Below are 15,957 nucleotides of genomic sequence, written 5' to 3' on the forward strand. Positions count from 1 at the left end.
ATCATCACCTGGACACAAAATATAACTTTATGGCTGTTAAGAACAGCAGCTGCCATACTCGCTCATATACTGTAAAACGTAATTCTGTAGACCTATATTTTTAACTAATAAAATGTCTTAAATTAACACTTAAACGTATTTATTTATTTTTTTTAATTTTCAGATTTCTTTTCTTTTGATAATGAACTTGAATTTGACCACAAAATTATCTATGGTGAGCTTAATAAACAAGCCTACTTACTGCGCATGATCAGAGGTTAAAAAGCCGCTCACTGCAGCACACAGGCGCGCAATGACAAAAATAGATTGAATCAAAAAGGCGTTAAAATAGCTAAATGACAAGGAATGATATAGATTGCACCACAAAACACATCAAAACGAAAGTGACAAGCCGATTTAAAAATGTAAGGAGTAGAAAGTACAGATATTTGTGTAAAAATGTAAGGGGTAAAAAAAATAAATAGGGAAGTAAAGTACTGATACCAGGAAAATCTACTTAAGTACAGTCGCGAAGTATTTGTACTTCGTTACTTCCCATCTCTGCCAAACTCTCTATCAAATTGTATGGGGAGACTCAACAAATGGTAATAATAAACATTTACAAAGCAATGTAATACTTTCAAAAATCATGATGGCAATATATATATATCCATGCCTAATATCCGATGGCCAGAAAGTGATAAATTTTTTATAAATTGTTAAAATATTGTTGTCTGTGATGTCTTGTGTACACCATGATTTCATATAAAATTCACTTTAATGTGTGATTTGACTAAAAAGTGGTCATAAATGAATTCTTTCTGAATTCAAGTGAGTAGCGGCTTGGAACCGGAAACAGTATTCCATACGTCACAACTTAATAAGTGGACAGAGATGGACTGCCACACAAACAAGAAAGCATGTGGTCAGACTTTGATTGAAGATTACCAAAACAAACTTTTTTTTCAGTGGATTTCACTTTTATGGATTATCTGTTCACCGAAAAAGTAAAAAAATGCACAAAAGCACACATATCAACCTGAATGGGTGCTCAGCTAAACAACAAAAAGTGCAAAGATAGTTATAAAGGCGGCAACATGATGAAGAGCCGGTGTGCTCGAAACGTCACACGCTTTGTGACAGCTTTTTAAGTTAATACATTTTTATTTTTGGAGCTTTAATGTTGCCACCTTTGTGAATATTTTTGAATATTGACTAGCAAGATGTGCTAGCAAAATAAACATTGTATATTTTGAATTCACAGACTCTAAAGTATCAAAAACTCAATATTGAGAAATATAATACTGGAAGAAGTGATAATACTAGAAATGGCTTCAAAGACTGTGACTTAAAAACTAGTTTAGTCACTGATAGTATCTGTGTTTGTGTTTTAAAGCGAGTGTGTTTTCTCTCTCAGCTGTCTCTGATAGTGAAACTGATCCCCAGTCCTGACTGGTTTGTGGGGGTTGACGGTCTAAACCTGTGTGAAGGAGGGAAGTGGAAACAGGAAGTGACCTTTGACTTGCACCCATTTGATGCGGGCACAGACAGCGGATTCACTTTCTCCTCTCCAAACTTCCCTACAACACCTCCGGAAAACATCACCATGGTGAGATGAGTTTTCCATCATTCAGTTGTTTGCTGCTGCTCAACAGTGACATTTGTTTGTTGTGAATCATTTTTGTTCCAGATAAACTCTGTTCTTTTGAAACATGTTAACCCTGAAAACAAAATTTCCATTTTGGCCCTTTAAAAAGTTCTTTTAAAAGAGTACGATGATCCTTTGGGAATATTTCTGCACTATTTTAAAGGGATAGTTCACACAAAAAATGAAAACCATTTCATTATTTATTCTAGCTCTTGTGGTTTTAAACCTTTTTGAGTTTCTTTCATCTGTTAAACACAAAAGATGTTTTGAATAAGTCTGGTTGCTGGGACCCATTGACTTCCATTGTAGGGGAAAAAATATTATAGAAGAAAATGGCTGCCAGTTGCCAGCATTTGTCAAAAGATTCAACAGTGTTCAACAGAATAAAGAAACTTAATGAACAAGGTTATAAACAAGTGAAGGGTGAGTAATTAAAAAAATAGACATTATAGATGTGAATTTCCATTTTTTTGTCTGTAATATGGAACACATAAAGAGAAATTCTAAAGAATGTTCCTGCTGCTCTCCTCTATAAAATGACAAAGGAATTGGGACCAAAAATAAAAAAATAAATAAATAAAAAAAACTTCAGCATATGTCTTACACTAAAAAAATGCTAGGTTCCACACAATTACTTCATGTTTCCCAACACAAATCAATCGTGTTAACTTAAATTTAAGTAGACAGAATATGAAACAATTAAGTAATTTGCACAAGTAATTATCAAGTAAATTGAACAATCAACAAAAGTCAGTTTTTGAGTGTATGATAGATTTTTGTGAGGATAATCCTTAAGCTACACTTCTTATTTTTACTTCAAATAACAGGTCAGTGTTTTATCATGTTGTTATATGCTGATACAGATCACCTCTCAAAAGCCAAACCACCCGGCAAACTCCTTTTACTACCCTCGGCTAACTGAACTTCCGCCTCTGGCCACCATATGGCTGAAACGACAGGCCCGCTCGCCTGTCCGTCAACAGAACCGGTTGTCCAATCACATCCTCCCCGACGCAAGCAAACCTCACAGGTTTTCAGGTACATCTGCATACACATTTCACACATTCATGGGCAGAGTAGAGTGTTTTAACCTTTTGTCTTCCATAAACTTTTGCTTTTGTTTGTTAATTTATCTTTCCTAATTGAGTTTCATTCTTCCATTTAAATTTCATGACAATGGTTTTGGGGAACTGAAAGTACAAACATTTTGGATAGTAGTAGTGGTAGTAGTATCTCCATATAAAATACAAAAATGCAATTTTGTGAAAATAATGTCCCATGAGGGTCCCACGTTATATTAAGTGGTCTTAACTAATATGTACATACACTAAAATTAATAATATGTTGCAATGTACTTATTGTGTAAATACATGTTTTTACATTGTACTTTTGCTTGATTAAACACCTGCATGTAATCACATCTGTAATTATTTTTTGTAATTATAACTATGTATAATGTGTACATTTATAAATACATCATTGACCATCCCGTACACCTTAACCCACCCTTAAACCTACCCATACCATCAAACCTGTCCCTATACCCCACCTCAAGGGCACCAGAAGTGGAATGCAATACATTATGAACACACTGGGCTCTATTTTAACAGTCTTGGCGCAACGTCTAAAGTGCATGGTGCAAAAGCATTAAGGCCGTGTCCGAATCCACTTTCACTATTTTAAGTATAGAAAAATACGGTTTGTGCCGAGGCACATGGTCTAACAGCATTGTGCTTATTCTCTTAATGAGCTATTGGTGTGTACTCTCATGTCCCATTGTCTTTAAGAGTCAGTTGCGTCACGCCACGGTGCATTTGCTGTTTATATGGTGGACGTTGTAAGTGTAAAAACTGAACGCTTCACTGGTGAGAGAGCAGATACAGACCATCTGCAGCGCAAGGATAAAGAATGAGACTCCTCTATTCGGCCTCTTTACTTTCTCTTTATATTACTTTTACTCTTTAATTTACTCCTTTAGTTTTGTGGATACGGAAACGGTGTTGTACTCACTCAGCTGAAAGACGTCCATTAGCCTACATAATTAATTTTGTTTGTTAAGTGCAAAGATTTATTTCAAAACTAACTAACCCGCTCTGCATTGGACTTTAGACCTGCTTTCAGCTGGTCAATTGCTCTATCTATTTTAGTTCCTCAAAATAGCAACGCGCCAACAATGTGCCTTAACACACCTCTTTTATGGACTGGAACACCCATGAGTCCACAAAGCGGTGCAAATGGATTTACTATCTAAACAATGTGGCGCAAAGCAGGAAAATTAGGGTTGCGTTGGTCTGAAAATAGCAACAAATCGTGCCAAACATGTCTTGCACCTTATTGCGCCAAGTGTATGATAGGGCCCATAAAGTACATTGTATTTATATTTTGATGTACACAGTAGTACACAGTAGTACACAGTAGTTAAAGACACTTAATATAAAGTGGGACCCACATGACAATTGGGTTTTCAGTGTGTTTGTGTGGGTAGTTGTGCACAGTACACATAAGTCTTTCTTTTCAAGGTGAAATACAAGGCTGCATAATGCCTAAAATGTTTCAGTTTTCAGTTCAGTACATTGTTGTCATGTAAACATAGAAAAACATGCATGTTTAGTGCATGTTTAACATATGATTTAATATTATTTTAGTTTTGCTTCTGCAAACTAAATGCAAATTCTTGTTTAATGAATTGCAGTTTTTACTAGGGCAAATTAAAATGATTATACAAAGTCTTTTTACACTTAGCTAGTTTTTGAGTAGTGGGGGCTTAGGTCATAGATGTTTTGGTTTACCGCAGTATTGTGCACCATTGCATTTTTTGGGGGGAGAAGTAAGCTGTTTAGATTTGATGAACCCTAATGCACACCACATGCGGTGGACACTTTTTTTTAATTGCCTCCACAAAACTTTATGTGCATTGTTCCACAAACTAACATGCTGGATTCATGTTTTAAAGAGATTTAGGATGGGTTGCAACAATAAGGATTCAATTAAACAAAGATTGTATGGCTTATCAAGATTTTTTGGTTAAAAAAACTGATTTAATTTTGAGTTTACTTGTTTTACCACTTACAAATTGGAGATTCTTGCAATTTAATACAAATTAAGTTAGCATCCAGAGTTAAAGGTCTAGCTCACCCTTGAGTGAAAATTCTGTTAATTACTCATCATCATTGTGTTGTTTCGATTCCGAGACCTTTGTTTACCTTCAGAACACAAATTAAGATATTTTAGATGAAATCCGAGAGCTCTCTGACCCGTCATAGACAGCAACAGTTCAGAGATGTTCAAAGTCCAGAAAACAAGCCAACCCATAGTAAATGCACAACCTGACCTGATACAGAAGTTACTTGTGGTAAGCAAAGTTGTTTTTATTTTTGATGCACAAAAGTGTTCTTGGAGCTTCATATTTTTACAGTTGAACCACAAGTCACATGGACTGTTTTGAGGATGTTTTGACTATTTTGACTTTACTGTCCATGGAGGGTAAAATATCTTAATTTGTGTTCTGAAAATGAATGAAGGTCTCGGGATTAGAACGACATGAAGGTGAGCAATTAATAACAGAATTTTCATTTTTGGGTGAACCAATCCTAAACTAATATGACTAAACTAATTCTTAATTCCTAACTAAAATACAAATGAACATTTTAGGTAAAGGAGCAACAGGATAAAAGATTGTCACTTTTACTTTTTCAATGGTCAACTTTAGATATTGTAGTATAAATAACCTTGCAGATATGTATCAAATAATTCTTAGAATATTAGTAGACTTATTTTGCTAACCCTAACTAAACAGTTCACATACTATGTAGACTTTGTTTGAGGACTAAAGTCTATTAATACTCTACTGACTACTAGTTGACATATAGTTTCCACGTTACTTCCTAGTGGGCACTTTGATGTCAAAATGACATGTTAAAAATGCTAATTGATCGGATGTCAAAACCTTAACGTCCATTTGACATCCACACGATGATGCCCTTTTGATCATCCAAATAATGCCAAAAAATGGCATAAGAAACATTTTATTATCTTAAAGTTCCTAAGAAATCAAAACTAACAAAATGATTTTGTTAGCTCACTTTGAAAGTTTTTTTTTTAAGTTTTGTAGTGAACAATTCATCTGTGCATGTCGTTAAGGAAAGAAATAATTTGCCCTTCTAATAATTGAAATCTGAAAATGAACTTTTTTGTTTTTCAGTTAAATTGTCAGATTAGATGAGTTTGAGGTAATGGGCGTGGCTAACATATTTAACTCTGCTGGTTCAACTGTCAATTTTGACAACAAACAGAAATGATGAGCAGGAGGAGTAATAAAACCCCTTTCCCGATCTTTCTAAATGAAATGCCTACTTTACTTCATCCATTAAGCCTGCGGTAGAAAAAAACAAACCACGGCCACTGTTTCTCATTTACTATTCCGTTTATTCTAGGAACTACGTCATGATACGGAAAAAACTAACGATCGCTACTTCCGTTTCATGGGGATTCTAAGGTTGATTCTAAATTTAAATAGAATTTTGTATGCTTCAATGCATGTAAACTACCTTGAAATCAAAATAACATCAACTGACATCTAACACTGGTGTAAAATAAATCGATGTAATCGATTTTTGACACCAATGTTAGATGTCAATTAGATGTCATTTTGATATCAAGGTAGTCAACTGACATCAAATCAATTAGCATTTTTGACATGTTTTAAAGGTTTTTTTTGGTGTTGTTTTTACATCAAGGTGCTTACTAGGAAGTAACTTTAAAACAGTATGTCTATTAATAGTCATTAGAGTATTAGTAGACTGTCTGCCTAATATGCTAACACATGAAGGCAGATCCTTGCCAAAACGCGTAGGTTTTTTTAAGATTTAGCTATGTGAATAAAGGCTTTTTAAATTTTCCACATTTTCCGAGTGCCTTGGACTAATTTTTGTTGTTGTTTTGATAAATCCCTTACCCAAAGAGCACCGACTAAATATTTGAGTTACCCCTGAGCGCTTTTTGTTTGTCTTTCTATGCTAACATATTTGTTATTTGTCTCCAAACAAAGTCTACGTTGTAGATTAACTGTTTATTTAGAGTTAGCAGAATATGTTTTTTGAGGAACTTTTGACATAACTGTCTTAACATCAATAGAATGTCCATCAAATAGTGTTTATGTATCTTAATTTCAAATTAAAACCATGTTCATAATATGCTTTTCGTTACCAAAAAAGTCTTATGTCTGCTCCATAATGTAACAATTCTCAAGCGGACCTGAATTGTGAAACAGTATACCTATTTTGAATGCATTTTGTAAAGTTTGGTGCAAGGGAATTTTTTAAATAAAACTTGATTCAATCAACATTTTGGATCCATCCATATCGGTGCAGTCTACCATCAGTATTCCTGTTTCCATTGCATGTTGCTAGTAATTGAGTCTTCAATAATGACTGCTTATGACCTACTGTAAAGTACACATTTCTTCAATTATCTGGGACATCTGAGCTGGCCCAGTGGAGCGGTTGCCTGTTTTCTCTTGCCAGATTGCTTTAGTATTCGTCACGAATCCTGCATGTGTTTCAGAAACGCCGCTGGACTGCGAGGTGTCGATGTGGTCATCTTGGGGTCTGTGTTTTGGGCCGTGCTCTCGAGGCGGACTACGCCATCGCACCCGTTACATCCTGCTGAAACCTGCCAACAGCGGTTCACCGTGTCCCGAGCTGGAGGAACAGGAGGAGTGCACACCGCACAACTGCCTGGCAGATCAGTGATGCAAACACTCCTGACGCTGTCCAAACGGAGAGCCCAGATTAACCTCATGCCAAATGCCGAATCACTGCGGCAGACAGCAGGAGAGCCAGAGACTGGATGTCCCAGCACCTCTCCTCACTGGAAAAAGACAGCTCGTATTCTGTTCATAGAGACTTTGATTATGGGTGCTGTAATCGCTGTAATCTCTTTGTATTTTTGCATAATCGCACACTATTTTGCCAATATAGATTTGTGGAATAGATAACTTGCAGTTGGCCGACCACTGTTTGTATTATAACTACACGAATTAACATACGCCTGCCTCTTAGAACTGCTACAGTTTTGAGTCTTTCTGGAATAGTTTTGTGTTGAGTTTTGAATTAATGGCAGGCTGTACAAGTCAGCTAGTTGTATATTAGCAGTAAAAGAACACGTAAACCCATATAGAAATCTGATTTAGTGAAATATATGCAAATTACACAGATAAAACACACATTATGTGTGGATTTTACATATATAATGTATATCAGAGGTGCCCAAACTTGGTCTTGGAGGGCCGGTGTCCTGCAGATTTTAGCTCGCAACTTTCCTCATCACAACTGCATGGATGTTTCTAGAAAGGCTATGCTGCGTCCAAATTCACATACTTATACTACGCCCTAAAAATATGTACTTTCTTTGTGAAGGAAAAGTATATACTTTTGAGTGTGTAACAGAAGGGTATGCAGGATTTGGGACATACTACTTCCTCGTTAACAGATCGTTATGATGCTTACTTACGTCCCCAGTCAATCATCCACACATCATCTACATTTCTGTTATATTTAATTTCCTACCTTATTGGAGAAAAAGCAGCAGGATAATCTCCCATTCACGAGTCTTTCATGCAGAGAAATCTCCTCAGGTGTTTGGATAATTATGCCTTCAGACGTTATCATGTACAATCATGTCTTCATATAAGTTCTTGTTGTTGTTGCAGATGAAATATAACACAGAAAACACAATTTAAATATTTTCCAGTGGGCTAGACATTAATTAACAGTCATACAAACAACTTTATCAAAGCCTCTCTACCTGATGGTTGGTTTCGCACGTCCACCATGTTTGTAGTTTGTTTACACATTTCACCCGTTTGCTGTTCTAATAAAATTCACGTCCAACGCACAATGAATTGTGGGCAAGATCAGCGATTTCAGAAGAGACGGTGTGGTTTTTTACAGGAAAATAGTAAACCATCAGGAACCATTGGTATACTCTTTTCAACATACTACAGTTTGGGACATACTAATTCTATTTTCAAATACTATTTAGGACGGATAGTATGCGAATTGTGACGCAGCACTAGTAATAGTTTGATTAGCTAGCCCAGGTGTGTCTGATTGAGGTTGCTGGGGTTGCTAAACTTTGCTGGACACTGGCCCTCCAGACCCCAGTTTGGACACCCCTCATGTATATGAAATAAAAGTTGCATATATGACAAAATTTAGCAAAAATGGCTTTTTACATAAATATTTTTGTAACCAGTAGAATTACAAATATATACAGTGCTCAGCATAATTGAATACACCCCATTTTGAAAATGAATATTTTTCTCCATTTCTCAGTGAATATAAGCAATGTATTTTGGTATATGAAAACAAAACAGATTTATTAAACATACATAATTATTAAAATAATATTTTAGTCACCAAACATTTTTAGAAATTGAAAGATAATACAATTAAATTCAAGCAAAATATTGCAAAAATAAATTACAACCTACAAAATTTCCACAAAAAATTATTATGTATTTTTCAATAACATCTAAATTTGGCTGTACTAGTTTTTGAACTGTTATTGTAAGTTCATTTGTTAGATAAGCTGCTGATTTGGCTTCAGTACTGACTTATCAAATGGATATGCACAAATATAATATTGTATAGCTTCCTGTTAAAATTATGAATGTAAAAGATAAATTTGTGAGGGGTGTACTTATATATGCTGAGCACATATATCAATATTATTATTATTATTATTGTATATATGTTCAATAATAATTGAACATATATACTACTGGATAAATTTCCAGTTCATTCCCCTGTGGCGACCCCTGATTAATAAATGAACTAAGCCGAGAAGAAAGTGAATGAATGAATGAATGTTCATATATGGCCATGTAAAATTATAGCTAATATATTTAAACATACAGTGTTCAGCATAAATGTGTAGTCCCCTATTGAAACATCAATATTTTATTCATTTCTCAGTGAATATAGACTAGAATTTTTGTGCTTTTAAACAAAACCATTTTATACTTCATTTATATCCATTAAAATAAGATGATTGTATGATTTGTTCAAACAAGTTATTGCAAAAAAAAAAAAACTAAAATAAATGAACCTTTTCTTGATTTTTTTCCTGTTTATTAAAAATATTGTTTAATTTTTCCCCAACATATTATTTTGCGTGTTCTAATTTTTAGACCATGATCTTTTATTTTTGTTATTTTATTTTGAAATTATTTTGTTAGATTAGTTTCAGTTTTGTCTTTACTGACTAAGCTAATGTATATGGACTACTATATTATTGTAAAGTATTGAATTTACAACAGAGATCTGTGAGGGGTGCACTCTTTTATGCTGAGCACTGAATGTCATATATGTAGTTTACATATATTGCCATATATCAGCATTCTATATGTGATAGCACCTCAACTCTCTCATACAGACATAATAATGTTCAAAATGCAGTATATGCGTAGAGTTTGCAATATTGTGTGCTGATATATCATGTCATTTATCAAATAGGGGACCGTCTAGATGTTGCATACACTACCTGTCAGGAGTCAGTAGTCATTAAGATGTTTAATGTTTTTGAAATAAGTCTCTTATGCACACCCACTTGATTAAACAAAGTAAAAGCAATAATATTGTGAAATATTTCACATTTTTCAAGTGTTTTCTAGTTGGATATATTTGCAGTCTTCAGTGTCCTTCACATAATCCTTCAGAAACCATTATAATGTGATGATTTGCTCCTCGGGGAACAATAATTATCAATTTTGACAATGACTGTGCTGCTTAAGATGATATATTTTTAATGAATGGTATAAAAAATCCATTTATTTAGTTAGTTTTTTTTTGTAACATTCTTTAAAAGATTAATTCAGTTCCAGAACTAAAGTTTTGCCCCTTTTCATCCAAGAGATTTATTTCTTTATTTCCTAAGTAGAAAAGAGACAGATTTTAGAGAATAACATCCATTTTCTCCACATAATAGCCATAATAATATGGTGCTCAGTGAGTTTAAATGCAGCTCCAAAGGGCTCTACATGATCCTACCCTGGGAATAAGGGTCTCTCCTAACAAAACAAGATAGAGACAGAAGGTTAAAAGGTTTATAAATTAGAATTGTTATTGGTGTAAAGAACATTTTAATAATCTTAATAACTCTTTAAAGAACCTTTAGTGGAATGAAAAGTCTCCATGGATGGTAAAAATTCTTCGTCAATAAAAAGGGTGTTTTTAAGTGTGTATTAAAACAGAGAAAAAAGTTCAATTGTAAATAATAATTCACTATATTACTGGTTTTACTGCATTTTATTCAGTCTTGGTGAGCATGACAGACTTATTTAATAAATAAAAATGTAAAAATTTCAAACTTTTGACCAGTCGTGTAAATATGTTGTATTTTACGTTTCTTCTAATAATAAACTATGGAATTCTTCCTCAAATCCTCTCAGCTCCTTGCATTTTTGCAATACTATTCTTCAATGTTAGTAATAAATTGTGCAAGAAATCAAATTAACTTTTGTACAACTGTCATTAAAACTGAATGATTTGATTTGTTTTTTCAATAATGTGTTAATTATCAAAACAGTTTCAAATATGAGTTTTTCACATCTAAAAAATCCCAGATTTAAGACCAACTCTTTAAGTCTTTTCCCTCTCTCTCTACTTTTATGGACTTTATAAATCACACGGAGAATCACATGGCACTTAAATGAATAATCTACTTTAAGACCAATCTGTGGATAAGACATTTTTTTATCTGCAATTATAATTTGATTACTGCAGATGTGGACGATTATTAATCAGTTTGTTTGTACAGGCTAATTGATGCTCAGTGTTTTAATTGGGCATCAATGGCTTGCAATTGCATCCTCTGATTTGCCAATTGAATGCAAATATAAATTTATATTACAGGAGTTATACTGTTTTAATCATCTGGGAAATAATAAAGTGTTATTATCTTGTTCCCGCTTTTTTAATTGAATGACAGCCATCTTTTGAATTTCAGGGGGAAGTTTAGTCAGGGCAGCGTCTTTGTGTTTTGAAACGTCGCCATCTTGTGGAGAAAACTGATTTCAAAGTGTCGCAGATACATTGATTACACATTTCAACACAAACAGATTTTCCTTATGTGCTCTTAAACGTAAAGTTCAAATTCTATTATTTAACAGCCATGAAACACATTCAAAAAGTCAACTTTCTTCTACGTGTAGGTTATAGCTAAATATTTTACAAACACACCATGGCTTTTCCTGGGTCAGCGTTTGAATGGATGATCATGAAAAGTTCAAGAAAAGAAAAGTTGACGAAGAAAATAGTTTCAAAGATGTTTGGACAGAGAGGTGTGTTTATTTTGCTGCTTAAATCCAGAACAAAACATTTCTATTTGATTTGTAACGAGAGTTGGTGTGCAAATGTCAAACACGCTGCTATGAGACAACAGTTTAATCAGCTGATGAAATACAGACATTGCCATTTCTCACATAATACACTCTCAGAAATAAAGGTACAAGAGCTGTCACTAGGGTGGTACCTTTTCGAAAGGTACAAATTTGTGCTTAAAGGTTCCATATTGGTACCTCAAAGGTCTATATTAGTACCTAAAAACTTCAAGTTTGCACACTTTTGTACTTTTTAGGTACTAAAATGTTTCCCTGAGGTATTAATAAGGTCCCTTTAAGTACAAATATGTACCTTTCACAAAGGTACCACCCCAGTGACAGCTCTTGTACCTTTATTTCTCATGTGTAGTGTAGACTGCTCTGTATTTTGCACCACATTTCTTTTTGACCTACCCCTGATTGGTATAGATTTTATTTTTTGTTTAAAAATGTTCACTTTTTGTCACTTGGTTATTAATGTATTTTTAAATGCAAAGGCACATAATTCAATTGGAATTATTAATTATTTTAGATTATTGGTCAAATGCATGCAGTACTAGCTATTGAGGAATGCGTAAAAAATGTATGTGACAATCTTCATTAGTGATTTCTGTTATTCAATATTTTTTATTTGACATATTATAGAACATATTTATTTGATAAAATGAACAAATAAAGCCAGTGCCTTCAGAAAAACATTGACTCAATAAAGAGCAGTGGTTTTCTTTTATTGTCCAAGATGTTTTAGCTCATAACCCATTGTTTTGTGCAACAATGTCAGGGCTTGAGTATGATACACACCAGTTGTTGACATATTTTGTTCATATTAGACTCAGGTCTGACATTTTGTACAGATTATATTTTGATTTTTGCAAGTATTTAATGATTTTGCTCTGGGAAAAATGTTGGATTTTCAAGGAATATGTAACTCATTGCCTCCATGTGTTGATAATAAAATTAATAAACTGTCTTTTTTAATATTGTTGCTAATAAAAAAACTGCTTAAACCAGCCTAGGCTGGTTTTAGCTGGTCAATCAGCCGGATTTTAGACGTGTTTTGGCCATTTCCAGGCTGGTTTCTACAATTTCCAGCCTGGTCTTAGCTTGTCAGACTAGGAGATCACCAGCTAAAACCAGCTTGACCAGCCTAGTAGGCTGGGAGCCCAGCCAAAACCAGCTACAAAACCAGGCTGGTCAAGCTGGTTTTAGCTGGTTTTTTCCCAGCCTGACCAGCTAGTACCAGACTGGAAATGGCCAAAACCCCTCTAAAACCAGGCTGATCAACCAGCTATAACCAGCCAACCAACCTAGGCAGTTTTAAGCAGTTTTTTTTTTCAGCAGAGAAAATGTGTACTTTTTTATTGAAATACCTTTCCACACTCATTTGCTTTCATAAATTACACTATAGCTACAAAATTGTTACACTTATAAACTTGGTTGTCTATAAAAGACTAGACTGATTTTGTGAGTAACATTTTTAACAGTAAAACTCAATGAATCTGACATTTATGCATTTCCAGACAGCTTTACTTCCCTTTTGTGACATGAAGTGAATGATTATGCACATCTGGATCAATGGAAAATAATATTAATGCTACATATTAATAACTTATATATGTGTGTCTTATCATCAAAATTTCTTTCAGAGATCGCATGTACTTCTTAATTTAATCAGCGACACGCAGGTTAACATTTTACCACTACCTCTTAACTTCAATTGTGTAAACTCTAACATTGTGTGAATTCCGTACCATTACAAAACCTCTCATCATGCCACCTATTTCCCGTCTTAAAGACACAGATGCAATTATAGTACATGACATAACTAAACAACCAAAGCCATATTATTCTACAATAAGTCTATTAAAGAAAATGTCAATATTTAATCTACAAATCCTTCATAAAGGAAATGCAAAAAGTAAAATCCGCATTTTATTTAAATACTCTTGTCTTCCCAGCTCATATAATAATTTCCTGTAAGAAAATAAATTTCGACGTTATAGTGCAGTCACATTAATGTCCACGTTAAAAGGGAAGTAGTTGACACTTCAGCGTAACTGAATATAACGGGGCTTTTTAGTACGGTGTCCGAGAGAGCTTAACATGCTGCAATTTAAGAAAATGTGCAATTACAAAAAAAAAAAAAAAAAAAAACGCCAGCACATTGAGAAAAGCTCATCCGCATCAAGCCATCGGTTTGATAGCACACATGCTGCAAATCATCACAATGCAAACACATTTTTTTAAACATGCTGCATTTTCACACAATGCAACTAAATGCTTCAATTAGACCCTAAAACATGAGGGACCCGACTATTTAGGTTATGGTTATTTAGGATAATAATTGCTAAAGATAAGGGAATAAGAATATTAAAATAATTAAACAAACAAAAAACTCACTCAAAGATCACCTACAACTTCACTGAGCAATAGTCATGGCACAGCGGCGTCCGTCACGTTTTTGGGTGCCCTTGAAACATTTCCGTTGTGTTCCATTATTTTTGTGTTGTGAGAAATGCAGCACGTTTTATCAATGTTTGTGTTGTGAAAAAATGCAGCGTGTTTTTACTGTGTTGCGTTGTGAGGATTTGTAACACGTGTGCTCTCAAACGGATAAAGATCTTTTGTTAATTTGCTGATGTTTTTTGTAATAGCATGTGTTTCGTTAAATTGCATTACGTTAAGCTCTCTTGGCCACCATATATTTGCACATCATTCCCTCACAGCAAACCGTTAGAGGGGCGTGGCTAAGAATAGTGACATCAGAGAATGACTACCACACCAAACTCAGAAGCAAATGGTCAGAATTTGATTGAAGATTACCAAAACAAACTTTTTTCAGTGGATAACCTTGAACATATTAACAAATAAACATTGTAAATTTTGATTTCACTTCAAATTTCAGCATTGTTCAGTAAATCTTCAATAGAAATCAGCACAACTGAAATATCAGCCTGATGACAAACGTTTCCCCCACTCAGATTTCTCAACAGCTTCATACAAATTGCCAGCATTGACCAACAGAGAGCTGCTCGATTTTAAAATGGTTTCTGTGTGAGCTGTGCTTTAACATCAATGCACTATTAAATGCAGACACTGGGCTTTTAGTTTCCACCAATAGGTCACCACATGTATAAAATTTGCTACTCTAGTAACACCTGTTGAAATATAATCTATTAGAGGTTTGAGGAAGCATTCAAAGTTGTGTAAGAAAGACTTCTTCATTTTCAAACTCATACAGAGTAGATTTTAAAATAGTACTGTGAAATGAGTCATATATTTTACAATCAAATCTGCTTTCCTTCACCCTACTCCAGTCGTGACATATAATTTCCATCAAATATTCAGAACAAATAACACACAGTTCAAAAATTTAATGTGGCTCCATCAAAATAAACTAATATTACACAAAGTGCCATCGGGACACTTCACTCTCACTTCCCCATGATGGTTAACACATGAAATCACAGGGCTATCAGATCCAATCTACCTTATTCTCTAGCCATTGCTTATTCAAACATGCACAAACACCACAGCGCAACCACACACACACACACTAGCTAGCTGACTTTACAGCGGAAGTCTTTGTCTCAGTTTGTCGTCCCTCTCATCAGAGGACAACGGTACCATTGAGTTTGGCAGCAGTGTTAAGGTAACTTTTGACCTTTTTCAAATGTTTCTCTAACATCTGTTCTGCTTATTAACAATGACACAGTGTGTGATGTACATTAGCAAATAGTGTTTACCTTCAAGTCATTGCATGCTAGAGCTGTTTCTGCCAATATATACAGTTGCATTTCTGCCAGGTTGTAGTTGGCTTTTGAAATGGTGCTTATTTTGCTAAACTAAGAACAATTTTGACCTAAATGAATTTGTTATTAAATTTGATCATGATTATGGATGTCTCCACTTACACACACAGACAAATAGACACAGAGATGTCTGTAAA

The 15,957-nt window shown here is 34.4% G+C and overlaps 1 protein-coding gene across 2 annotated transcripts in view; it reads left to right on the forward strand.

The window, feature by feature from the left end:
• Window positions 1-11,027, forward strand: part of spon2a (spondin 2a, extracellular matrix protein) — a 42,802-nt gene extending 31,775 nt beyond the window's left edge. For both annotated transcript variants that reach the window (XM_056472744.1, XM_056472743.1), the window contains 3 exons: window positions 1,397-1,588; window positions 2,491-2,665; window positions 7,190-11,027. In XM_056472744.1, the coding sequence (XP_056328719.1) occupies window positions 1,397-1,588; window positions 2,491-2,665; window positions 7,190-7,377 (555 nt within the window). In that variant the 3' untranslated portion in view covers window positions 7,378-11,027. The remainder of the gene's footprint in view (window positions 1-1,396; window positions 1,589-2,490; window positions 2,666-7,189) is intronic.
• The last annotated feature ends 4,930 nt before the right edge of the window (window positions 11,028-15,957 follow it).

Source organism: Danio aesculapii, chromosome 14, assembly GCF_903798145.1.
Source record: "Danio aesculapii chromosome 14, fDanAes4.1, whole genome shotgun sequence".
NCBI classification, from domain to species: domain Eukaryota; kingdom Metazoa; phylum Chordata; class Actinopteri; order Cypriniformes; family Danionidae; genus Danio; species Danio aesculapii.